We start from the raw sequence: 27,119 nt of genomic DNA, 5'->3' as shown, positions 1-27,119 counted from the left end.
ATTTCTTTGTGTATTCATTAAATTTGGTTTGCAGGAGAGAGCATGGGCTTCAATGATCAGAGCGGTTGAGCGTCATACTGAGCTATACTAGCCATAAATACATTGTATCAAGTTCATGTTATATGAGCATCATAGGCTATCTGGGTACAGCTGCAGACATGGAATTCAGTGATTTCTGACAATAAAAGTAATGCATTAATAAGTTGGGAGGTTGCATGCAATGTTTTTATTAGACACATTTGCAATCACCTGCACTAACTTTGTTTACAAAATCATCACAGCTCATTGAGCTCAATGAAGTAAACACACCCTCCTAATACTGTAACTCATGTCAGTGAGGGTCTGACAGAGAAAACTCATTATGTCTATTCTAGCCAGGTTCGGTTTTGTCTAATCTACCTCTAATCTAGACTCATAAGGTTATCATCCACAGTTAGTTGATCTCAGGGGAAATATGTTTTCATGGTTTGTAACCTGGCCATTCTGTATTGGTAAATCGTTTTTTATAATCACTTTTTAGGTATGGATTAGGCTAGTTATTTTTTCAAAGCCACCCACAAATGAAGGAGAGATCAAACTGTGGCACTTTAGTTTGACCATATTGCCCAACAAAATGGCTGTATTATCCCAAACAACTGGATCAAATGGCAGATAAAGTAACTACCCTCCATTCATACTGAAAAAGGTAATGATGTCCTCATAAGGCAGGTCCCAAGAACATTTGGGGGGTCAAGCAGGGCTGGGAGTATCAAGATGGAGAGTATCAAGCTCATTTACATTACATTTTACATTCAAGACTGTAGGCCTAGGCACGTATTACACTAACATAATAAGAAAGTAATAAGTGTCTTTGCAATGAGTCAAAGTAACAAATAGCTGATTTGACTCAAATTTCTGAGGTTCCAAACAAACCTGCCATGCAATTGGTAGCTACAGAGGTTCCAAAGTGGTAGCTAGCTACTGCCACACTGTGGTTATGTATGGCATTGCATCATATACCCGTATTTAAAACAGAAAATGCAAACAATGTTTCACAATGTCCAAACTATATTCGTTCGAATGTATCGTTATTGGTTATACTCACTAAGCTTTCTACAAAATAAAATAATTCCACATAGCTATAGCTATCTGGCTACCTTTTCTGATTGACAGCCTTTGAAAACGCCCTTGCTTCTGACCAATCAGCATCTCCCTTTTCTACTTCATCCGCTGACGAGAAAGGACTTTCGAACCTTTGGCGGTTGATTGGGATTTGTTTGGTGCTTGCCTGTAGCCAGCTAGGTTGGATGTAAATAACTTTTAAAAACTTGGCAAGTGAGCTGACGCATTAACATGGATTCAACTATGTCGAATCTTCTTGTTGGGCTATCAGTCAACATCCAACGAAGCGACGGTAAGCTAATTTAGCTAGCTAAAGGAATTGTTAGCTAGCTTTGTTTATTTAACTTGTTAGTGTTACAGTTAGCCAGATTTGCCTCCCAAATTATTTACATAGCTAATATGAACATTACTTAGCTATGTAACGTTAGCACTTATTTGTTGTAATACACAGTAACTTTAACGCATGTCATTAAGTTCTACGTTAATAAGTTACAATCGAAAAAGGCATTGTTATTGGTGCATGCGTGGTTAACGTTGTGGTGTTGATTAGCTGCTAGTAGGCATAACTAACTATATAGGATAATTAAGCAATTTTTTGATTTGTTTTTACTAGTTATGGCCGTTGTAGTACTAAAGTTAGGTGACCTAACGTTACACTAAACAAAAATAATTGCAACATGTAAAGTGTTGGTCCCATGTTTCATGAGCTGAAATAAGATCCCAGGCATTTTCCATGTGCACAGAAAGCTTATTTCTCTCAAATGTTGTGCACAAATGTGTTTACATCCATGTTAGTGAGCATTTCTCCTTTGCCAAGATAATCCATCCACCTGACAGGTGTGGGATATCAAGAAGCTGATTTAAAAAGCATGATCATTACACAGGTGCACCTTGTGCTGGGGACAATAAAAGGCCACTCTAAAATGTGCAGCTTTGTCACACAACACAATGCCACAGATGTCTCAAGGTTTGAGGGAGCGTGCAATTGGCATGCTGACTGCAGGAATGTCCACCAGAGCTGTTGCCAGAGAATGTAATGTTAATTTCTCTACCATAAGCCGCCTCCCATGTCGTTTCAGAGAATTTGTCAATACGTCCAACCGGCCTCACAACCGCAGACCACGTGTAACCACGCCAGCCCAGGACCTCCACATTCGACTTCTTCACCTGCGGGATCGTCTAAGACTAGCCACCTAAACAAGAATTTCTGCACAAACTGTCTCAGGGAAGCTCATCTGCGTCCTCGTCGTCCTCACCAGGGTCTTGACCTGACATCAGTTTGGTGTCGTAACCGACTTCAATGGGCAAATGCTCACCTTCGATGGCCACTGGCACGCTGGAGAAGTGTGCTCTACACGGATGAATCCCGGTTTCAACTGTACCGGGCAGATGGCAGACAAAGTGTATGGTGTTGTGTGGGCGAGCGGTTTGCTGATGTCAACATTGTGAACAGAGTGCACCATGGTTTAGTTATGGTATGGGCAGGCATAAGCTATGGACAACGAACACAATTGCATTTTATTCGATGGCAATTTGAATGCACAGAGATACTGTGACGGGATCCTGAGGCCCATTGTCGTGCCATTCATCCGCCGCCATCACCTCGTGTTTCAACATGATATCAAATGAAATTGTATTTGTCACATGCATGTGTTTAGCAGATGTTATTGCGAGTGTAGCGAAATGCTTGTACTTCTAGCTCCTACAGTGCAGTAATATCTAACAATTTCACATATACACACAAATCTAAGTAAGGAATGGAATTTAAGAATATATACATATTTTAGTCATTTAGCAGACGCTCTTATCCAGAGCAATTAGTGTTAAGTGCCTTGCTTAAGGGCACATCAACAGATTTTTCACCTAGTCGGCTCTGGGATTAGAACCAGGTTGAAAATGTCAGCGGAGCCGGTGTAGTACGATTCAATCTTGGTCCTGTATTGACGCTTTGCCAGTTTGATGGTTTGTCGGAGGTCATAGCGGGATTTCTTATAGGTGTCCGGGTTAGAGTCCCGCTCCTTGAAAGCGGCAGCTCTACCCTTTCGCTCAGTGCGGATGTTTCCTGTAATCCATGGCTTCTGGTTGGGGTATGTACGTACGGTCACTGTGGGGACGACATCATCGATGCACTTATTCATGAAGCCAGTGACTGATGTGGTGTACTCCTCAATGCTATCGAAAGAATCCCGGAACATATTCCAGTCTCTGCTAGCAAAACAGTCCTGAGCTTAGCATCTGCGTCATCTGACCACTTCCGTATTGAGCGAGTCACTGGTACTTCCTGCTTTAGTTTTTGCTTGTAAGCAGGAATCGTGAGGATAGAATTATGGTTAGATTTGCCAAATGGAGGGTGAGTTTTGTATGCGTCTCTGTGTGTGGAGTAAAGGTGGTCTAGAGTTTTAATTTTTTTCTCTCCTCTGGTTGCACATTTAACATTCTGGTAGAAATTAGGTTTAAGTTTCCCATGCATTAAAGTCCCCGGCCACTAGGAGCGCCACCTCTGGATGAGCATTTTCTTGTTTGCTTATGGCCTTATACAGCTCGTTGAGTGCGGTCTTAGTGCCAGCATCGGTTTGTGGTGGTAAATAGACAGCTACGAAAAATATAGATTGACTCTCTTGGTAAATAGTGTGGTCTACAGCTTATCATGAGATACTCTAGCTCAGGCGAGCAAAATCTTGAGACTTCCTTAATGTTAGATTTCTTGCACCAGCTGTTATTTACCAATATACACAGACTGCCACCCCTTGTCTTACAGGAGGCAGCTGTTCTATCTTGCCGATGCACCGAAAATCCTGCCAGCTGTATGTTATCCATGTCGTCGTTCAGCCACACTCGGCGAAACATAAGATATTACAGTTTTTAATGCCATTAAACTCTGTAATTGCTTTAAAGTCACCATTGGCCTCATGGTGAAATCCCTGAGCTGTTTCCTTCCTCTCCAGCAACTGAATTAGGAAGAACGCCTGCATCTTTGTAGTGACTGGGTGTATTGATACACCATCCAAAGTGTAATTAATAACTTCACCAGGCTCAAAGAGATATGTCTGCTTTTTTTATTTTTACCCATCTACCAATAGGTGCCCTTCTTTGAGAGGCATTAGAAAACCTCCCTGGTCTTTGTGGTTGAAACTGTGTTTGAAATTCACTGCTCAACTGAGGGACCTTACACATCATTGTATGTGTGGGTTACAGAGATGAGGTAGTCATTCAAAAATCACGTTAAACACTATTCCACAAAGTGAGTCCATGCAACTTATTATGTGACTTGTTAAGCACATTATTACTCCTGAATTTATTTAGGCTTGCCATAAGGGGTTGAATACTTATTGACTCGATGTTTCAGCCTTTCATTTTTAAGGAATTTGTAAAAAATTGTAAGAACATAATTACACTTTGAAATTAGGGGGTATTGTGTGTAGGCCAGTGAGAGAACATCTCCATTTAATCAATTTAAAATTCAGGCTGTAACACAACAAAATATAGAAAAAGTCAAGGGGTGTGAATACTTTCTGAAGGCATTGTAGCTCTGGTCCAGGGCATTGCTGTGGCCTAGCTAACGGGGTGTAATTTACATGATATTACTGACTTCTAAATGTCTTTACAGGGCGAGTGCATCCTGCAAACGTCAAATCTGTGGATTCCACAAAGAGAACTGTGATGGTTGAATGGTTTGAGAAATCTGTATGCAGGGGAAAAGAGGTAAGTAGCTCGAGAGAGACAAGTGCCTTATCTATGTTACAGATATTGGACTAAACGCCACTCCGTGGTGAACTTCCTTCACCGTGGAGTTTAGTCCGTTATGTTAGAGTACAATTCAACAAGTGTCATGATTATGCATTTTGCATCGTCACACTTTTTGCTTTGTACCAGAAGTGCTCCATCTTGAGAACTTTACTGCTGACATGCACAATTTCTTGCGACCATATCAACAGTGCAATAATTAACAAAATACTAATGGATGTTTTTGTTATGGACTCAAGTGATCCGGATGGCAATAGTTGCATCTTTCATAGATCTAGCTATGCGCTGTAAGTCTTGTCAACTGAAACTGGTGATTGTTGACATACTATTCCTGCTCTTTAGCTCGAAATGAATGAATTATGGCCCCTGAACGAAGCACTTTTTGAGCACATGAAACCAACTAGTACACCTGCTCCTCCAGAGAAGGTAAGCATACTCTAGGGATGGGCCTAGGAACTTGAGGTTCAAAGTGCATTCAATTTGAAAGTTTGTGGTCCTAACATCAGGAGCAATGTTTACATGTGTGATTTTATTTTCTCCAGAAATATGAAAGCCGTCTCCGTTCATCCAGGATCCCTGCTCCTTCCATTCGTAAGTGATTTTGCCTAGTTCTAGTATGTCTTAGAAGTGTGTGTTTCATTGGTGTGTGTGATGGTTAATTATGGATATTTCCTTCATAAGCTTCTGCTCCAGCGGGTCCTCCTGAGGAGACAGGTTTGCATACAATGCATGTTCTTCTCAAAGCAAATCAAATGCTAAATCACTTTATATGAGATGGAATCACATCATATAGGCCTATTTCCCTGCACACTTAGGCTGTTTACACAGGCAACCCAATTCTGATCTTCTGCCACTAATTGGTCTTTTGACCAATCAGATCTTCAGTCACTAATTTGTCTTTTGACCAATCAGATCAGATTTCTTGCCAATAATTGGGCAAAATATCAGAATGGGGCTGCCTGTGGGCAGCCTTATACCTTGATTTGAAGATACAGGCCATTATGTGACTCCATCTTCAGGTGCACAATCATTTTACTCTTATCTTTACTTACTGGTGCACAATAACTTTACTCATTGATTAACTAATGTAGAGTATACTATACTGTTTCAACTAGAATGCAAATAGTTTTCCAATAGTTCCAGACACTTGTAGAATCTATGCCAAAGGGCATTGAAGCTGTTCTGGCGTCTCATGGGGGCCCAACGCTCTATTAAGACAATTTGTTGGTGTTTCATCTATTTTGACAGTTACCTGTAAACTATACTGTTTCCTACTATACTGAACAAAAATATAAACGCAACATGCAACAATTTCAACGATTTTACTGAGTTACAGTTCATATTAGGAAATCAGTCAATTGAAATAAATTCATTAGGTCCTAATCTATTGATTTCACATGACTGGGCAGGGGCACAGCCATGGCCCATCCACTGGGGAGCCAGGCCCAGCCAATCAGAATATTTTTCTGCCACAAAAGGCCTTTATTTCAGACGAAATACTCCTCAGTTTCATGAGCTGTCCGGGTGGCTTATCTCGGCAAAGAAGCAGAATGTGCTGGCGTGGTCTACGGTTGTGACACCGGTTGGACGTACTGCCAAATTCTCTAAAATGCTGTAGGCAGCTTATGGTAGAGAAATGAACATTCAATTATTTGGCAACAGCTCTGGTGGACATTTCTGCAGTCGGCATGCCAAATGCACGCTCCCTCAAGTTGAGACATCTGTGGCATTGTTGTGTGACAAACTGCACATTTTAGAGGGGCCTTTTATTGTCCCCAGCACAGGGTGCACCTGTGTAATGATCATGCTGTTTAATCAGCTTCTTGATGTGCCACACCTGTCAGGTAGATGGATTATCTTGGCAAAGGAGAAATGCTCACTAACAGGGATGTAAACACATTTCTGCACAAAATTGTGCGTATGAAAACATTTTAATAAAATGTGCATATGGAACATTTCTGGGATCTTTTATTTCAGCTCATGAAACCAACACTTTACATATTGCGTTTATATTTTTGTTCAGTATAGAATGCCATTTTGTGACAAAAGGTTCCTTATGTGATGGGTTCCAAAATATTCAAACTATATAGACATATTTATACGGTAAATTGACCCTAGGCAGTTTGCTTAAGGGTACTAGCACTCTTTCTAGTGAAATTGATCTTATTTCTTAACATACTAGTAGTTAGGTGTTCTTGGTTGTTTCCACAAACACACCACAACTCCTTCTAAAAGCACTAAAATGGTTCCCAAAGCTACTGTCTGCTTTTCTCTTTTTAACACGGCACTGTTTCTGCTTCATCTCTGTTTTACAGCTTATGTTGAAATCAAAAGTAATGTATTTGCTGCAATTCTCATTGATTATGGCATGCCAGATTCACCCAACTAAAATTGAACACTGATTATTAGTGGTGGTATGAAGGAGCTGGCCAGCTGTTTAGTAGGACTACATATAAATCATTATATTTCTATGGTTTGGTGTCTAGTGTTGGGATCAGTAGGATGATGAACAGGAGTTATTAATCACACCAAAGCTACTTCATTTAACTATAGTGGTAAATGTGCTAAATGTACACCTTTCCTCTCAGTTCCACTTCCAAGAAAGTCTACACGGCAGACATGCTTGTTCCAGACCCCTGCTCCTGTCTCTGAGCCTGCTTCTAAGACTAAGCATGACTCCCTGTCTTCAGAGTATCCTCCCTCTGTCCTCAAAGCTTCAGGTGGGGGGTGCATCTATGATTTCTGATGTATTGCCTTTCACCTATAGCCTGGTCCCAGATCTGTTTGTGCTCTTGGCAACTCCATTGCAGTCATTGTCAAGCCTTTGTTTGGCGTGAGAAGGAGTTGGCATGATGGCATAAACATACTGGCATAATTTATCCCATTACCCACTGAATGCTTCACTCAGTGACTCGGAGACCTCTTGATATTCACCTTTGTCATCCTGCTTCATTTTCCAGGTGTGCCCAACCGAGAGGGGAAGAGGAACAATCAGAGACAGACTGCTGTCCTGCCTCCAGTCAACGAGGACCTAAAGGAGAATGAGGCCAAGAGTGTCTCCTCAGTCACCTCAAGTGAGCTTTAGGAACTTTGAGTCACACACATCACTATGTTTATCGCCCTGGGCCTGTATTTTTTAATTGCCTCGGAAGAGGAGTTCTGATCTAGGATCAGTTTAGCCTTATAGATCACAATGAATAAGATTAAATAGACCTAGATCCTAGTCTGAGATGCCCTGCTATCTTTGAGTATCTTCATCTCATTAGATATCTTCACTCTTTCAGACAGACGGAGATCAGTGCTACCCCAAGACATGAGCAAACCAGTGTACAAAAGATTGTCCCATGCAGTCAAGAGCTCTGACATGGTGCCCAAGAAAGGAAAAGTAAGAGAATTGATCACAAATGAGACAGTGGTCGTGTCTGAATACCCATATTAGTGTACTAAATAGTATGTGAAATCTCGCGTTGACTCCCGCCATTTGTTAATTTTGGTAGAGCGCGTCAATTTATCTGATTATCAGCTGTTGTCAAACACGTGAGTTGGAAAAGACGAGTGAATTCTACTAGATCAAACACCGAAATGAGTATGCAGTTTAAGTATGTAGTACTCTAGTATGGGTATTCGGACACGGCCACTGTTTGTTTGTTTACCTGGTACTACTGGCCCATGTCCTGTGTTAATTCATCTTTTTGTAGATGCATACTAGTAGGTATATCGGACTTACTGTCAATTTCCCCTTTTATTTTCATTTGAAGCTGAGAACACAGTAAAAGCCTTTACTAATGTATTGGCAATATTTAATACTACTACCCATCACTTTCTCCAATACATGTATTTCTGTTCCCTGTAGTTTGAAGACTCAAACCGACCGAACAAGCAGTTTTACCAGATGATTGAAGAGTTCAGAGAGACCTTGGAAGTACTTCCTTTATCTCCATCTGATACGGTAAGATGGAGGACAAGTGTTGAAATGTGGAAGGCTATTCATAACTAGTGTTTATCAGATATGTAATGTTCTTTTTGGTCCACAGGTTGAAGCTCATAGAATCTGTGTGTGCGTTCGCAAGCGTCCTCTCAACAATAAAGGTTACTTTTAACTGACCAAACTAAGACTTATCTGACTTACCTGTATCCACCAACCTGCTTCTCAAGTCCTCTTTAATGTTGACTTTCTATGTGTGGTTGACTTAGAGGTGACTAAGAAAGAGATTGATGTGGTGTCTATCCCTGGTAATGGAACGATGCTCCTTCATGAGGCCAAGCAGAAAGTGGATCTGACAAAGTACCTTGACAACCAGGTCTTCCATTTTGACTACTCCTTTGACGAGTCATCCACCAATGACTTAGTGTACAGGTATTCACATTTTATTGATTTCTAAACAATATTGTGTTCAGTTTTTCTCTATCAGGGTTATTTTACAATTTACTGATAAAAAAATAAAAACTTTCTGTTCAAATACCCTTTGCAAGTATGTTCTCTTGTATGACGTTTGTTGGTTGTATCATCATTACTGTTTTCGCAAGATGGTTATATACCAATATTTTTCACTGGTAGGTTCACTGCCAAGCCTCTTGTCCAGACCATCTTTGACGGAGGGATGGCAACTTGTTTTGCTTACGGACAAACTGGAAGTGGTAAAACTCACGTAAGTCTTTCCCTTTACCTGACAGGCTGACACTATAGCAGTTTTGTCTTAAAATCCACCAGATTTTTTTTAACATGTCATGTAAAGTTTGTACCTATCTTTTACCCTATTCAGACAATGGGAGGAGATTTTTCAGGGAAGAGCCAGAACAGCGCCAAAGGGATCTATGCCATGGCAGGTAATTCATTGTCTACTTGCCATTGGCTTCAACAACATTACATTTTTAGCTTAAGTTATTAGGGATGTAATGATTCACCGATACGCATCGGTCTCCGGTTCAAATGTTTAAGACATGAGTGCTTTGTTTATTTATTTTTTGGTACTTGTCTTACCTTTTTACTGCACTGTTAGGAGCTAGAACCACAAGCATTTCGCTGCACCCGCTATAACATCTACTAAACTGTTTAAGCGAGCAATAAAAGTATTTGATTTGGAAATATTTGGATAGTCCTAGATATTTCTGAGATCAGTACTAAGGAATAGATCTGTCCACCTCACATATTAGATGCAAAGAAAAAGGTTATGTACGTGAAGGTTATGTAAATAACCTTTACTTAGGCCATACTTCCATGATGTCTTTCAGTGTCTTGTAACTCCTTGTTCCTCTTTGTTCTTCAGCTCAGGATGTGTTCGCCCTCCTGAAGCAGAGGAGATATTCCAGTCTGGACCTGTGTCCCTATGTGACCTTCTTTGAGATCTACAACAGCATGGTGCGAAGGAAACGCTCATAGTGCTCCTCAAGCAGCTTGGTGGTTTGGATGGTTGACATGTTTTGTTGGTGGAGAATCCATGATAATAGGACAAAAGTTTAGAGAAGACTAATTTGACATTTTGCTAACACACTTGCTTACTCTCCTCAGGTATTTGATTTGCTGAACAAGAAGGCCAAGCTGAGAGTGCTAGAGGATGAGAAACAACAGGTCCAGGTGGTCGGCCTGCAGGAGATGTACGTGTCGTGTGCTGAAGACGTCATCAAGATGATTGAGATGGGCAGTGCATGCAGGTACACATTTTTTATTTTTTTACTCTAACCAGGGTGTGTTCAGTGAGGTGAAACGCTCAGAACTTTACAGATAGAAGTGTAATGAATATGGTTGACATTACTACCTATTCTACTTGATAGACAATCATATCTGTTCTACATTATACATTTCTATCTGAATGTTCTGTAACATTGCACCCTCCTGAACAGGCCCCTTGTCTTTCTCTCCTGACTTTGTCAACCATATGTGTTGTGTTCTTGGTTGTTTTTTTTGACAAATATGGGCCCAATATCTTTCTCAGAAGAGGAAAGAAAAGCAGCACACTGGCATTGGAGCGCTGCTCATCTTTTCTCTAAGTGTTCTACTCCGCCAACCCAGGTGGGCGTTTTCCTGTCTCCAGACTGACCAATATCCAGGGTGAAAGTAGATGTAATTTCTTCCTGGTACGGGACCTCCTGTGTGTGCACCAAAAAATGTATCGTGGCATTGCGGCCCCCCTCCTATCCTCCTAGCTAAACTATAATAGTGTAGGCTACAGCAGGGCCGGCAGTAGGTTTGGCATTGGGCCTATTTTTTTTCTCACCTAATAGTTGGCAGAACAACATAATTGTAGCCCAATTCATATGCCTGTGCTACAAATTTAAACAACTTTTAACACATCTGGTTAGTAGGCTATATAAATCACTTAAATATCAATAACATATCATAATATTTTCAATCTGATTACACTGATAAAATCTTAAATCATTTAAACATCTTTTCTCAGAAAGTGGAAAGCTCAATTAATAGGGACAAAAGATAAGTCACATTTTTGTCTCAAATATTGAATCCCGCAGCTCAGCTTCAGAATGTCATAGAAACTAATCAATATATCCCCATATGCATCAGTCACATCTTTGGTTTTAAAGCTTCTGTCTAGCATAATGCATCACGGATTTAAGCATTGTTATAGAACACTTTTGTATTTTATTATGGATCCCCATTAGCTGCTGTCAAGGCAGCAGCTACTCTTCCTGGGGTTCAGCAAAATTAAGGCAGTTATACATTTACAATACATTCATAACAGATTTCACAACATATTAAGTGTATGCCCTCAGGCCTCTACTCTACTACCACATCTATAACACAATCCATGTGTACGTGTGTATAGTGCGTATGTTATCGTGTGTTTGTATGCATGTGTCTATGTTTGTGTTGCATCACAGTCCCCGTTGTTCCATAAGGTGTATTTTTACCTGGTTTTTTTTTCAATCTGATTCTACTGCTTGCATCAGTTACCTGATGTGGTATAGAGTACCATGTAGTCATGGCTCTATGTAGTACTGTGCGCCTCCCATAGTCTGTTCTGGACTTGGGGACTGTGAAGAGACCTCTGGTGGCATGTCTTGTGGGGTATGCATGGGTGTCCGAGCTGTGTGCCAGTATTCCAAACAGACAGCTCGGTACATTCAGCTTGTCGACACCTCTTACAAAAACAAGCAGTGATGAAGTCAATCTCTCTTCCACACTGAGCCAGGAGAGACTGACATGCATGTCATTAATGTTAGCTCTCCGTGTACTTTTAAGGGCCAGCCGTGCTGCTCTGTTCTGAGCCAACTGCAATTTTCCCTAGTCCCTCTTTGTTGCACCTGACCACACTACTGAACAATAGTCTAGGTGCGACAAAACTAGGGCCTGTAGGACCTGCCTTGTTGATAGTGTTGTTAAGAAGGCAGAGCAGCGCTTAATTATGGACATACTTCTCCCCGTCTTAGCTACTGTTGTATCAATATGCCTTGACCATGACAGTCTACAATCCAGGGTTACTCCAGCAGTTTAGTCACCTCAACTTATTCAATTTCCACATTATTCATTACGAGATGTAGTTGAAGTTTAGGGTTTAGTGAATGATTTGACCCAAATACAATGCTTTTAGTTCTGGAAATATTCAGGACTAACTTATTCCTTGCCACCCATTCCGAAACTAACTTCAACTCTTTGTTAAGTGTTGCTGTAGTAGCTGATGTGTATAGTGTTGAGTCATCCGCATACATAGACACACTGGCTTTACTCAAAGCCAGTGGCATGTCGTTAGTAAAGATGGAAAAAAGCAAGGGGCCTAGACAGCTGCCCTGGGGAATTCCTGATTCTACCTGGATTATGTTTGAGAGGCTTCCATTAAAGCACACCCTCTGTGTTCTGTTAGACAAGTAACTCTTTGTCCACAATATAGCAGGGGGTGTAAAGCCATAACACATACGTTTTTCCAGCAGCAGCAGATTTTGATCGATAATGTCAAAAGCTGCACTGAAGTCTAACAAAACAGCCCCCACAATTTTTTTTATCATCAATTTCTCTCAGCCAATCATCAGTAATTTGTGTAAGTGCTGTGCTTGTTGAATGTCCTTCTCTATAAGCATGCTGAAAGTTTGTCAATTTGTTTACAGTCAAATAGCATTGTATCTGGTCAAACAGGTTTTTTCCGATAGTTTACTAAGGGTTGGTAACAGGCTAACTGGTCGGCTGTTTGAGCCAGTAAAGAGTGCTTTAGTGTTCTTAGGTAGTGGAATGACTTTTGCTTCCCTCCAAGCCTGGGAGCACACCCATTCTAGTAGGCTTAAATTGAAAATATAGCAAATAGGAGTGGCAATATCGTCCGCTATTATCCTCAGCAATTTTCCATCCAAGTTCTCAGACCCCGGTGGCTTGTCATTGTTAATAGACAACAACAATTTGTTCACCTCTTCCACACTCACTTTACGGAATTCCAAATTACAATGCTTGTCTTTCATAATTTGGTCAGATATATACTACCGTTCAAAAGTTTGGGGTCACTTAGAAATGTCCTTGTTTTCGAAAGAGAAGCTATTTTTTTTGTCCTTTTTAAAATAACATAAAATTGATCAGAAATACAGTGTAGACATTGTTAATGTTGTAAATGGCTATTGTAGTTGGAAACGGCTGAATTGTAATGGAATATCTACATAGGCGTACAGAGGCCCATTCATCAGCAACCATCAGTCCTGTGTTCCAATGGCACGTTGTGTTTGCTAATCCAAATTTATCATTTTAAAAGGCTAATTGATCATTAGAAAACCCTTTTGCAATTATGTTAGCACAGCTGAAAACTGTTGTGCTGATTTTAAAGAAGAAATAAAACTGGCCTTCTTGAGACTAGTTGAGTATCTGGAGCATCAGCAATTGTTGGTTCGATTACAGGCTCAAAATGGCCAGAAACAAAGAACTTTCTTCTGAAACTCGTCAGTCTGTTCTTGTTCTGAGAAATGAAGGCTATTCCATGCGAGAAATTGCCAAGAAACTGAAGATCTCCTACAACGCTGTGTACTACTCCCTTCACAGAACAGCGCAAACTGGCTCTAACCAGAATAGAAAGAGTGGGAGGCCCCGGTGCACAACTGAGCAAGAGGACAAATACATTAGTGTCGAGTTTGTGAAACAGACGCCTCACAGGTCCTCAACTGTCAGCTTAATTAAATAGTACCCGCAAAACACCAGTCTCAACGTCAACAGTGAAGAGGCGACTCCGGGATGCTGACCTTTTAGGCAGAGTTGAAAAAAAAAAAAACCCATCTCAGACTGGCCAATAAAAATAAAATATTAAGATGGGCAAAAGAACACAGACACTGGACAGAGGAAGATTGGAAAAAAGTGTTATGGACAGACGAATCAAAGTTTGAGGTGTTCGGATCACAAAGAATAACATTTGTGAGACGCAGACCAAATTAAAAGATGCTGGAGGAGTGCTTGATGCCATCTGTCAAGCATGGTGGAGGCAATGTGATGGTCTGGGGGTGCTTTGGTGGTGGTAAAGTGGGAGATTTGTACAGGGTAAAAGGGATATTGAAGAAGGAAGGCTATCACTCCATTTTGCAACGCCATGCCCCATACCCTGTGGACGGCGCTTGATTGGAGCCAATTTCCTCCTACAACAGGACAATGACCCAAAGCACAGCTCCAAACTATGCAATAACTATTTAGGGAAGAAGTAGTCAGCTGGTATTCTGTCTATAATGAAGTGGCCAGCACAGTCACCGGATCTCAACCCTATTGAGCTGTTGTGGGAGCAGCTTGACCGTATGGTACGTAAGAAGTGCCCATGAAGCCAGTCCAACTTGTAGGAGGTGCTTCAGGAAGCATGGGGTGAAATCTCTTCAGATTACCTCAACAAATTGACAACTAGAATGCCAAAGTCTGCAAGGCTGTAATTGCTGCAAATGGAGGATTCTTTGACGAAAGCAAAGTTTGAAGGACACAATTATTATTTCAATTAAAAATAATTATTTCTAACCTTGTCAATGACTACATTTCCTATTCTAACTCATTTCATGTATGCTTTCATGGAAAACAAGGACATTTCTAAGTGACCCCAAACTTTTGAATGGTAGTGTACTTGGATGTGTAGTGTCAGCAATTGTTGCTGGCATGTTATGCCTAAGTTTGCTGATCTTGCCAATGAAAAAATGATTAAAGTAGTTGGCAATAGCAGTTGGTTTTGTGATTGAATGAGCAATCTGATTCAATGAATGATGGAGCCGAGTTTGCCTTTTTTCCCAAAATTGATTTTAAGGCGCTCCAAAGCTTTTTACTATCATTATTTATGTCATTTATCCTTGTTTCATAGTGTGTTTCTTCTTTTTATTCAATTTAGTCACATGCCAATCGGTTGTGCAGCCAGACTTATTTGCCATTCCTTTTGCCTCATCCCTCTCAACCATACAATCTTTCAATTCCTCATCAATCCACAGGGATTTAAGTTTTTAGTCATTTTCTTTAAAAGTGCTTTCCTCTCAATCTTAAATAAGCATGCCCCATTTCAAAAAATTCAGAACTAAGAACAGAGATAGCCCCTGGTTCTCCTCAGACTTGACTGCCCTTGACCAGCACAAAAACATCCTGTGGCGTACTGCATTAGCATCGAATAGCCCCCGCGATATGCAACTTTTCAGGGAAGTTAGGAACCAATATACACAAGCAAAGGCTAGCTTTTTCAAACAGAAATTTGCATCCTGTAGCACTAACTCCAAAAAGTTTTGGGACACTGTAAAGTCCATGGAGAATAAGAGCACCTCCTCCCAGCTGCCCACTGCACTGAGGCTAGGAAACACTGTCACTACCGATAAATCTACAATAATGGAGTATTTCAACAAGCATTTTGCTACGGCTGGCCGTGCTTTCCACCTGGCTACCACTACCCCGGCCACCAGCTCTGCACCCTCCGCTGCAACTTGCTGGTCATGGGTGCACCTCAGCCACGCTCAAGGTCCTAAACGATATTATAACCGCGATCGATAATAGACAGTACTGTGCAGCCGTCTTCATCGACCTGGCCAAGGCTTTCAACTCTGTCAACCACCGCATTCTTATTGGCAGACTAAATAGCCTTGGTTTCTCAAATGACTGCCTCGCCTGGTTCACCAACTACTTTTCAGATAAGAGTTCAATGTGTCAAATCGGAGGGCCTGTTGTCTGGACCTATGGCAGTCTCTATGGGGGTGCCACAGGGTTCAATTCTCAGGCTGACTCTTTTCTCTGCTGGTGACTCTCAGATCCACCTCTACGCAGACGACACCATTTTGTATACATCTGGCCCTTCATTGGACACTGTGTTAACAAACCTCCAAACGAGCTTCAATGCCATACAACACTCCTTCCGTAGCCTCCAACTGCTCTTAAACACAAGTAAAACTAAATGCATGCTCTTCAATCGAACGCTGCTGGCACCCGCCCGCCCGACTAGAATCACTACTCTCGGCGGGTTTGACCTAGAGTATGTGGACAACTACAAATACCTAGGTGTCTGGTTAGACCGTAAACTATCCTTCCAGACTCACATTAAGCATCTCCAATCCAAAGTTAAATCTAGAATCTGCTTCCTATTTCGCAACAAAGCCTCCTTCACTCATGCTGCCAAACATACCCTCGTTAAACTGACTATCCTACCGATCCTTGACTTTGGCGATGTCATTTACAAAATAGCTTCCAACACTCTACTCAGCAAATTGGATGTAGTCTATCACAGTGCCATCCGTTTTGTCACCAAAGCCCCATATACTACCCACCACTGTGACCTGTACGCTCTTGTTGGCTGGTCCTCACTACATATTCGTCGCCAAACCCACTGGCTCCAGGTCATCTATAAATCACTGCTAGGCAAATCCCCGCCTTATCTTAGCTCATTGGTCACCATAGCAACACCCACCCGTAGTATGCGCTCCAGCAGGTATATCTCACTGGTCATCCCCAAAGCCTACACCTCCTTTGGCCACCATGCCTTCCAGTTCTCTGCTGCCAATGACTGGAACGAACTGCAAAAATCTCTGAAGCTGGAGACTCTTATCTCCCTCACTAACTTTAAGCATCAGTTGTCAGAGCACCTTACCGATCACTGCACCTGTACACAGCCCAACTGAAATTAGCCCACCCAACTACCTCATCCCCATATTGTTATTTATTTTTCTCATTTGCACCCCAGTATCTCTATTTGCACATCATCTCTTGCACATCTCTTGCACATTTGCACTATCATTCCAGTGTTAATACAAAATTGTTATTTTGCACTATGGCCTATTTATTGCCTTACCTCCATAACTTGCTACATTTGCACACACTGTATATATATATTTTCTGTTGTATTTTTGACTTTGTTTTGTTTACCCCATATGTATCTCTGTTGTTTTTATCGCACTGCTTTGCTTTATCTTGGCCAGGTCGCAGTTGTAAATGAGAACTTGTTCTCAACTGGCTTACCTGGTTAAATAAAGGTGAAATAAAAAAATGGGTGCATGCTTATTAGTAACTGGATTAAGCAATTTCATAAATGTGTCAAGTGCAGTGTCTGTTTGCTCCTCATTACACTCCACGGACCAACATATATTCTTTACATCAACAACATAGGAATCACTACAAAACGTATTGTATGATCTCTTATACACTGTATTAGGCCCAGCCCAGCCTTTGGAACTTTGGTTTTCCTAGATATGGCTACTATATTGTGATCACTACATCCAATGGATTTGGATACTGCTTTCAAACAAATCTCTGCAGCATTAGTAAAGATATGATCAATACTGTACTGTTTATAACCACCCTGGTAGGTTGACTGATAACCTGAACCAGGTTGCAGGCACTGGTTACGGTTTGAAGCTTTCTCTTGAGTGGGCAGCCTGATGAAAGCCAGTCAATATTTAAATCACCCAGAAAGTATACACTTTATATTATCTGGATACTTTTTATTTATACATAAATATAAAGTTAACAATTGGTAGGCCTATCCTTTTTGCCTTTTTCTTTAGAAAGGGTATGGTATACCCTCACTCAATTTGAGCCCTGGTTTTAACCAAACACACCCAGTCCTTCTCAGACTATACGGAGTGCATGGTGATAGTATTGGCGGATTTTGGCTACTGACAAATTTATGGATAGCATAATTGTGTCTGTCAAACAGGTAGGCCTGCCTCATTTTGTTATTTTATAGGAAGAAATAAGCTCCAACAAAGCCCTCTTGTTAGTGAAGTCAAAATGAAAATGAAGACGGTTGTTTAAATGAATTATTTTCAGCACCATTTGCTGTCCACCTCGGTTTGATTATTCTGCATCCGCTCCAAAGCTGATGTTTGCCTTTTTAGTTGACTTTCACCTGCACTAGCTCCTCATAAGGTAATGATTTAAAAAGTGTCTCATGACATTGTAATACATGTGGTCTCCAGTCTATGGGCTACAGAAAAACCACATGCGGTACTACTTTCAACTGTAGGCTACATCATTTAGCCCATGTTAAATTAATTTGATGGAGTGTTGATGGAGGTGCATTGTTTTTGGGCAGAATAATGTGATGTGTTATGTGTTGTTGAAGGTGCGTCTTGGTCAGTTTAGCTCGGAAAATGCCGCCCTCGTCAAACTGCCGCTCTAGGTGGCTGCCTAATCCTGCCTAATGGGCGGGGCCTGCCGTGGGGCCTAATCATAGTTATATTTAGAATCCCTATTAATTCAATAGCATCTCTGTGGTCCTAGTCATAAAGATTTGTCATTTGACTTTTAAAATGTGTTACCAATGTATTACCAGTCACATCGTTTTCATCTGATTGTCAATCACTTCAAAGGGCTCCTTTACTAGGCTACCCGTGCAAGTTTCTCCACTCACAACATATTTCAAGCCTCCGAAAAATAGGTGAATGGAAAGAGACAAATGTTACACAAAACACCAAGTGTAAAGACATTTGTCAACTGTCATTAGGCCAGAATTAATGCCTCCACTGCTGTCCCCGTTCGGTTTCCGCCACTCATCTCTGCCTTGGCAAAATGTCAATGTTCTCGTCTAACCACATCGCAATTTGGAGCGTAGGCTATACCACCTTTCAAGTCCATTCGCACATTTTTCATGATAAATAATGGTGTAATAAACTACAGTTTTCTTGACATTTTGTTTTCATTATTCTGATGGGCTCATGTTTTACTGGTACAACGTACCCCCACTATTTATTTTGCCGGGATGCCGTACCAGACCACTTTATTTTCACCCCTGCCAATATCTCTTAACTTTAGCGTAGTGAATAACTTGTGAATAACGATCTGATACACCTCTCTTTCTCAGGACTTCTGGCCAGACATCAGCCAACGCCAACTCGTCTCGCTCCCACGCCATCCTGCAGGTGATCCTGCGGAGGAGGAAGCAGGTGCACGGGAAGTTCTCCCTGGTGGACCTGGCGGGGAACGAGAGGGGTATTGACGTTCGCAGCAGTGACAGACAGACCCTCGTAGAGACGGCCGAGATCAACCGCAGCCTGCTCGCTCTCAAGGTGAATACAACTACTGTCTACAACTACTAGCTTAGTGCACACGTGGTAGCAAAACATTCTGCAACGGAAAATGTTTATTGGACATGTTCAGTTAGTCCCTCCATTTTGTGCCTAGTGAATATAATCATATAGCAGGCATACACCACCTGTATGTACAGCAAAACCCTTCAGAAATGTGTTGGCAATGTCACCAGTGGTATCAATGTAACAATATCTTTTGACCTCAAAATAAGAGTTTAAATGTGTATGATTTGAGAATATTCAGTGAGGAGCTAATTCTTTCTACAGTGAGGGAAAAGAGTATTTGATCCCCTGCTGAATTTGTACGTTTGCCCACTGACAAAGAAATGATCAGTCTATAATTTTAATGGTAGGTTTATTTGAACAGTGAGAGACAGAATAACAACATCAGAATCCAGAAAAATGCATGTAAAAAAATGTATAAATTGATTAGCATTTTAATGAGGGAAATAAGTATTTGACCCCTCTGCAAAACATGACTTAGTACGTGGTGGCAAAACCCTTGTTGGCAATCACAGAGGTCAGACGTTTCTTGTAGTTGGCCACCAGGTTTGCACACATCTCAGGAGGGATTTTGTCCCACTCCTCTTTGCAGATCTTCTCCAAGTCATTAAGGTTTCGAGGCTGACGTTTGGCAACTCGAACCTTCAGCTCCCTCCACAGATTTTCTATGGGATTAAGCTCTGGAGACTGGCTAGGCCACTCCAGGACCTTAATATGCTTCTTCTTGAGCCACTCCTTTGTTGTCTTGGCCGTGTGTTTTGGGTCATTGTCATACTGGAATACCCATCCACGACCCATTTTCAATGCCCTGGCTGAGGGAAGGAGGTTCTCACCCAAGATTTGACAGTACATGGCCCCGTCCATCGTCTTTTTGATGCGGTGAAATTGTCCTGTCCCCTTAGCAGAAAAACACCCCCAAAGCATAATGTTTCCACCTCCATGTTTGACGGTGGGGATGGTGTTCTTGGGGTCATAGGTAGCATTCCTCCTCCTCCAAACACGGCGAGTTGAGTTGATGCCAAAGATCTCCATTTTGGTCTCATCTGACCACAACACTTTTACCCAGTTCTCCTCTGAATCATTCAGATATTCATTGGCAAACTTCAGACGGGCATGTATATGTGTTTTCTTGAGCAGGGGGACCTTGCGGGCGCTGCAGGATTTCAGTCCTTCACGGCGTAGTGTGTTACCAATTGTTTTCTTGGTGACTATGGTCCCAGCTGCCTTGAGATCATTGACAAGATCCTCCTGTGTAGTTCTGGGCTGATTCCTCACCGTTCTCATGATCATTGCAACTCCACGAGGTGAGATCTTGCATGGAGCCCCAGGCCGAGGGAGATTGACAGTTATTTTGTGTTTCTTCCATTTGCGAATAATCGCACCAACTGTTGTCACCTTCTCACCAAGCTGCTTTGGCGATGGTCTTGTAGCCCATTCCAGCCTTGTTTAGGTGTACAATCTTGTCCCTGACATCCTTGGAGAGCTCTTTGGTCTTGGCCATGGTGGAGAGTTTGGAATCTGATTGATTGTTTCTGTGGACAGGTGTCTTTTATACAGGTAACAAACTGAGATTAGCTGGACTCCCTTTAAGAGTGTGCTCCTAATCTCAGCTCGTTACCTGTATAAAAGACACCTGGGAGCCAGAAATCTTTCTGATTGAGAGGGGGTCAAATACTTATTTCCCTCATTTAAAATGCAAATCAATTTATAACATTTTTGACATGCATTTTTCTGGATTTTTTTGTTATTCTTTTCTCTCACTGTTCAAATAAACCTACCATTAAAATTATAGACTGACCATTTCTTTGTCAGTGGGCAAACGCACAAAATCAGCAGGGGATCAAATAATTTTTTCCCTCATTGTAAATGTAACCAAGCTGTGAGCTGCAGCTCATTACTCACTCACTCTAAAACAGGGGTGTCAAACTCGTTTTGCCTTGCAGGCCGCATTCGGTCTTCCCCGAGGTCCAGAGTAGAGCCTGACCAATATTTTTTTTGGGGGTCCGATTTTTTTTTGGGGGGGACAACTTTCCGATACAATAGATCTGCCGATATATACTGTTTTACGCAGAGAAATGGAAAAGTAAAAGAAAATTACACTGAATTCTCATAAATTGCCTTCTAAAAGCGCAATTGTCCAATAATGTTAAAATGTTGATTTCTTACATTGTGAAATTAATGACACATGATAATGGCCACAAGTGTTCAGATAAGCATGAGATTCCCCTTTTCTGTCATTTATTGACTCGGTGGAATTATCTGGCTCTAGTATATTTCCTTGCTGTCCAATTTTGCTAAAGATTTTCCTCTATCCATCTTTTGGGGAATTATTTTATGCTCCTGGACTGTCTAGCTTTCGTTTCGATGACTGAAGATACTATATAAATGTGGGTCAATTTATTTCTACACAGTTACAATTAGGTTTTAGTTTGGATGTAACGATTCACCGATACGCGTCGTTCCCGAGTCAGACGTTTTAAGATATGACTACATCGGTCCGCTGACCCCAAACCTATCCAAATGTAGCATGCATAGGTCAGAAAATAGATTAAGATGTTACAAAACTTCTATTCACATTTTTTTGGTGGTAGTGGGCTCAGATCAGGTGCCTACATAGAGTAATATACACCATAGACATGCATCATTTACGCACACCCAGAAGTCAGCTCCGACAGATCCAGCTCGGGGAGGCCCAGTTTAGGAGCTCCATCAGCAGATTTGAATTTGGAATGGAAAATGAATGCGTTACTGCATCGAATCATATCGAACCGAATCACATCGATTAGTTCTCTAATCAAACCAAATCGCACTGAATCATTTCAAACCAATCGTTCCTGCATCGTATCGGAGCTTATGTACCTAGGTACGTATCGAATTGTCTTGAAAGGGAAAGATGCACATCCCTAGGTTTTAGTCATTTCAGTGTCGATTGAGATCGTTTTTCTCTATTTAAAAAACAAATGTTTACATTTTTGGGCCCAAACCACCCACGTGCCGGATTTAGTGGGATCTGTATGTTTGACACCCCTGGTCTTAACGCTGCTTGCTCCCTCCTCTCCCTGTAGGAATGCATTCGCTCCTTGGGGATGGACAGCCACCACATCCCCTTCAGGATGAGCAAGCTGACACAGGTGCTCCGAGACTCCTTCATCGGAGAGAACTCCAGGACATGCATGGTAAGGCTTGTCTCCTTTCTTTGGGCTTTAGCTCTAGAGGCACATGTGCTTGATAATGATAGCAATGGAGTTGTCAAGAGCACCAACAGATCTGGGACCAGGCTAAGCTGTGGTTGTTCCCCCTCTCTTGAAAAGGAAAAGGTGCTCACCATTTTTTTTGACTCATTGTTTTATTTAAGCAAAGTTAAAAGATTGACGTTTCAGACATCAATGACCTTCCCTCTCTCTACATTACTAGAAGGTAGACCTAATATTGGGTATAATGTTGGTTGGTTTTCTTATTTTCCAGATTGCAATGGTGTCTCCTGGAATGTCCTCATGCGATTCCACTGTAAACACACTACGCTATGCAGCCAGGTACCGTCAAAACAATCAATGGATATTATTCTTATTATTTTGTTGTTTTTCCAGTAGTAAGCCTAAATGTAAAACAAATTTGTTGTCATAGAGTGAAGGAGCTGAACGGGACGTCAAAGGTGAATGATGCTGATCTTCCCAAGAAGATTGAGATGGAAGTTGAGGACAGCTCTTCATCAGAAGAGGTGAGATCAAAAGACCATGGGCCCTGGTCAAAAGTAGAGTGCTATATAGGGAATAGGATGCTCCTCGCCTGTTTAGTTGCTTAGCACTGATTGGTCCTCAGGGGACAGACTGTGCTAATAAAGTTTTTTAAAAGAGATTTTACATTTTTACATTTTAGTCATTTAGCAGATGCTCTTATCCAGAGTGACTTACAGTTAGTGAGTGCATACATTTGTTAAAAAAAAAAAAATTCAGACCAGATACTTCCTGTTCTTCAGTGTGTCATAGCAGATGTTCCCACACTTTTTAACTCGGGGGGGGCTCCCCTTCCAGCATTGAGGAACATCCCGCAACCCCCCCGTGCATGCGCCATGTCAATTTCTATGGGCACAAGCACTGTTCATGACACAAACTGTTCACACCCCTCTTGTTGCTGGAGAGAATTTTGCAGGTTTAAAGCTAATTTTATTTTTAATTCTATACATTTTGCCATGTCTAATGTGTATTCATGTGATATTTTGGTGACAAAAACATTACAATATATGTGGGCTAAAAAACCTAAATAAACACAGTTAGCTGACATGGGCTAGTTGATCTGGACATTTCTGACAAGTAATAAATAGCTCTCGAAGGTATTCAATGACTAACACGACAAGAGGAACTGATGATGCACTACCCAATTTCTAAATTGCTCCTTGTGCATTCTACTATTACAACTTTCAAGAGTACGTTTTAAAGCCGGACTGAGTTCCTAGATGGCGCGCCCCCCAGTTTGGGAACCACTGTAGTATCAAGTGCTAAAGTGGGCATGTTATTGACTTCTGATCTTCTTTGCAGGACTCCATTGTGCCCATGACCGATGTGTACGAGGCCATATCCCAGGTGTACGAGGCCATATCCCAGGTTTCTGAGCTGGAGGAAAGGGTACACGAGGAGTTGATGGTATACCTATATCTATGTCCCAAAGACTCCTTGTCTGACATATTCTGAACCTAGAATTGCAATATAATTTGATGCAACTGCAGGGCTCGACATTAACGCTTGTCCGGGGCAAGTAAAATAAATATTTGGACAAGCAGATTATAGATTTAAGTTGTCTGAGTGGACAAGTATATATTTTTTTTTAAGTAACATGCAAAATTCACTATCAAACAATTAGGCTACTCCGATCATAATTGGATCAGTGTCCTCCAGATGCGATGTTTTGCTCACTGTCCTCCCAATCTCTGCAGAGCGCATTGGAATGTAATTATTGTAGGCCTACATTGACAGGCATGAGCTGTCTTTCAATCATGCAGTTGTGAGATGCGTTTTTGAGATGAAAATCAGCCTAGCCGCAATTGCACATTTGTTGATAATTGCTAGTGAGTCATTTGCCCAGTTATAGCACATTTTTGGTTAGCAATGAAAATCCTGGAAAAGTCATGGTGTGTGCATCACCTGTGTGTGAGCCAGTGCGCCGTTGCCAGAGGAGAGAGCAAGAGAGACATTTTGCACAGCGGGTAAAATAATGACATACAACAGACTAACTAGATTACCAGCCAAACTACACAATGTTTTGAATTGACTATCTCGCTAGATAACTATTAGCATGCTTTAATGTCATGTCCGATGTCTTAAAATAACTTTTCACCGGCACTAGTGTATAACTGCAAATGGCCAACACACAGTTGATGAAACCAATGCTGCATACTGCGGTTCTAAAACAGTCTCTCAAGCACTCAAAATTGGCTAGGGTTCTCCTCTATTGAATACTGGCCATGTAATTCTGACAAAGTTAACAAATATTCTTAGAATAGCCTAACTGACAAGTATCTCCTATGCTGTCAAGATCTCCCATGAACACTGAATATTTTAACCTTACCAATAGATAAACGTCTTTGTTAGCTACCTCGTCCACATTAGCCATTTGATCACTAGTTCATTGAATGAGGGAATTATTTTATAAAGACAAAGTACTTTTATTAAGTACTTTTATAAAGACAAAAAGTACTTCGTTGTAAAATAATGTTGCAGGGTGGCCAACCCTCCTCCTGGAGAATCCAGGAGAGCTACTGGGTGTGCAGGCTTTTGCTCCAGCCCTGCTTGAACACACCACTAAAAAAACAAATCAGCTGCTCAACAGATGAGCTGAGTCTGTGTTTAAGCAGGGTTGGATAAAAAGCCTGCACAACCAGTAGCTCTCCAGATGGAGGGTTGATGGACCACGTGTTTTATACAGTAGCCTGTCAGTGCAGTGTTTTACTTTGGGGGGGTTAAGTGCCTTCCTCAAGGCCTCAACGGCAGGAGATATAATACATGGGATCAGAGAGCAGCAGCTTTCCATTGTCAACACCAGTGACAATAATGAAGGTTGTTCTGTGTAGTGGTTCCTTGCATCATACAACACAATTTTCAGTCAACTTTTTGGTTGGGGGCAAGTGACTTGAGCTTTCGGACAAGTAAAAAATCTATCCTACTTGTCCAAAGAACAAGTTGCTGATAAGTTCATGTCAAGCACTGCAACTGGACTGGAAATAACAAATAACCGTAGTGTTAAAATGATACTGTGTAATGACACTTTTTTTGAATGACTAAGTTCACTGTCTTTGTTTTCTTGTTTTCTGTTGTACAGGGAGCCAGTAATATTCTCAAGCCAATGGAGATGCCATCATATGACATTGAGGCTGGGGTGACAGATATTGTGGACTATGCAAGAAAATTACTGGGTGTGTGGATGTGTTAAGAAACCAGCTACATTTTGTAATTCCATCAACAACAAAAATTCTCAGCCTAACCTGAGGTCTGAAGTCAAGGTTGATCCCAAGTGCATCCTCTAGCTTTTCTAACTCTGGCCTTGGCTGATTATTATTTTTTATTTTTTACAGACACAGTCCTGGCATTGCAGTCTGCCATTGATGGAGAGCGACTGGCAAGGATGTCACCCAAATCAGGTTATTGCTGAGAGGGACAGCCACTCAACTTGTTCACTTGGACATATTTTTCTAATAAGTTTCATGGAGTTGTTTTCTCATGCAATAACTATTAACCATTGTGCAAGGGTTCAATTGGGCATAAATTCCCTTCCGCTAACTTTAATTAATGGTAAATGAAAGAAAACAGCCTCTCACTACATACCATAAATGTCCATGAAAGTATGTTAACAATTCATGTTTTAAATTGATTTGTATTCAAACTGGAGATTTGTCCAACATTTAAATGATTTATGAATATAATAAAGGTCTTTACCGGTATGTTATTTTGTTGCATTTATCAACCAACCATTTGCCTGATGCTGTTTAATTTCCTTCAAGAAGTTTAAATGTGTTTCCTGTGTTTGTATACATGCCCTACCATGGAGCTGCATTCTAGCCCCATGACATCAACAGAGAGACCACTGGAGGATGACCCGTGCACATCTGCCTAGCACTCTGTGGGGGCTTTTTTTTACCTCCCTTTCTTCCTCCTCCTTGACCCCAAACCTCTACTATACACAAGCCCAACTTGTGTATACACATACCCTGCAAGCAAAAGCTGACACATGACATATCAAAGCCCTAATAAACATATCACACTGAACAATTTTCCCCAAAGGATAAAAATAAGCATTCTGCTGGCAACTGGGTGGCCCCACAGCATGGTGTGAGGCCTTGCATGCAGCACAACTGTTTCCTATGAGCACAACCCCCACCCCCATCTCACTGGGTGGTACTCCCCTCCCTTCTCCCAAACCAACCCTCCCCCAACCAGCAGTCTTGTCTGCCCATTCTCACAGGCAAGTGCTATGTGAAACACTTTGCAATGGCCTTGTATATACCGCAAATGCAAACTTTTCTTTGAACTCTCAATAATGGTTAACGAGCACAGTTTTTATTATTTCCTTGTTTGTGATGACATGCAGCTCTGCCTTTTTGAGTTAATTTTTTTTTATCGGCTAGAAAACAATTTGTTACACAGACCGCACGTAGCCACATCAACTTGTTGAAAGTTATATAGCTCATTCTTGATGTCCATCTAGTGCTGAACAGGGTTTCAGAATTTAATTGAATTTTTTGCTCCCCCTCAGCTGTGTGCTTCAGTCATTTGATAGCATATTGTTCACTTTTGTTATGTAAAATACAGCGATATCAGGAACAGCCCTGATGT

At 41.3% G+C, this 27,119-nt stretch overlaps 1 protein-coding gene across 3 annotated transcripts; it reads left to right on the top strand.

Annotated features, from left to right (window-relative positions):
* The first annotated feature begins 1,206 nt into the window (after positions 1–1,206).
* Positions 1,207–26,227, top strand: LOC121535218 (kinesin-like protein KIF2C). Of its 3 annotated transcripts, none has more exons than XM_041842059.1 (22): positions 1,207–1,393; positions 4,709–4,803; positions 5,188–5,271; positions 5,388–5,436; positions 5,527–5,559; positions 7,434–7,565; positions 7,806–7,919; positions 8,130–8,230; positions 8,699–8,794; positions 8,880–8,934; positions 9,040–9,202; positions 9,404–9,494; positions 9,609–9,672; positions 10,113–10,204; positions 10,355–10,497; positions 19,068–19,272; positions 22,362–22,472; positions 22,762–22,829; positions 22,921–23,014; positions 23,832–23,936; positions 25,609–25,702; positions 25,862–26,227. In XM_041842059.1, the coding sequence occupies exons 1-22, from the start codon at positions 1,333–1,335 to the stop codon at positions 25,936–25,938; spliced, it is 2,127 nt and encodes a 708-aa protein (XP_041697993.1). In that variant the 5' UTR covers positions 1,207–1,332; the 3' UTR covers positions 25,939–26,227. The 3 variants fall into 3 exon arrangements, with proteins under 3 accessions (XP_041697993.1, XP_041697994.1, XP_041697995.1); XM_041842061.1 differs by lacking the exon at positions 1,207–1,393 and adding an exon at positions 2,558–2,576; XM_041842060.1 differs by lacking the exon at positions 5,527–5,559.
* The last annotated feature ends 892 nt before the right edge of the window (positions 26,228–27,119 follow it).

The sequence above is a fragment of the Coregonus clupeaformis genome, chromosome 21, assembly GCF_020615455.1.
Source record: "Coregonus clupeaformis isolate EN_2021a chromosome 21, ASM2061545v1, whole genome shotgun sequence".
Lineage (NCBI taxonomy): Eukaryota > Metazoa > Chordata > Actinopteri > Salmoniformes > Salmonidae > Coregonus > Coregonus clupeaformis.
This window is presented reverse-complemented; position numbering and strand designations above follow the sequence as displayed.

Excerpts from the sequence above, each read along its gene's own strand:
- LOC121535218 (XM_041842059.1), top strand. The coding sequence starts at position 1,333 with ATGGATTCAACTATGTCGAATCTTCTTGTTGGGCTATCAGTCAACATC. Across the intron at positions 4,804-5,187 it reads CTGTATGCAGGGGAAAAGAG|CTCGAAATGAATGAATTATG; the intron begins GTAAGTAGCTCG and ends CCTGCTCTTTAG. Across the intron at positions 9,495-9,608 it reads CTGGAAGTGGTAAAACTCAC|ACAATGGGAGGAGATTTTTC; the intron begins GTAAGTCTTTCC and ends TACCCTATTCAG.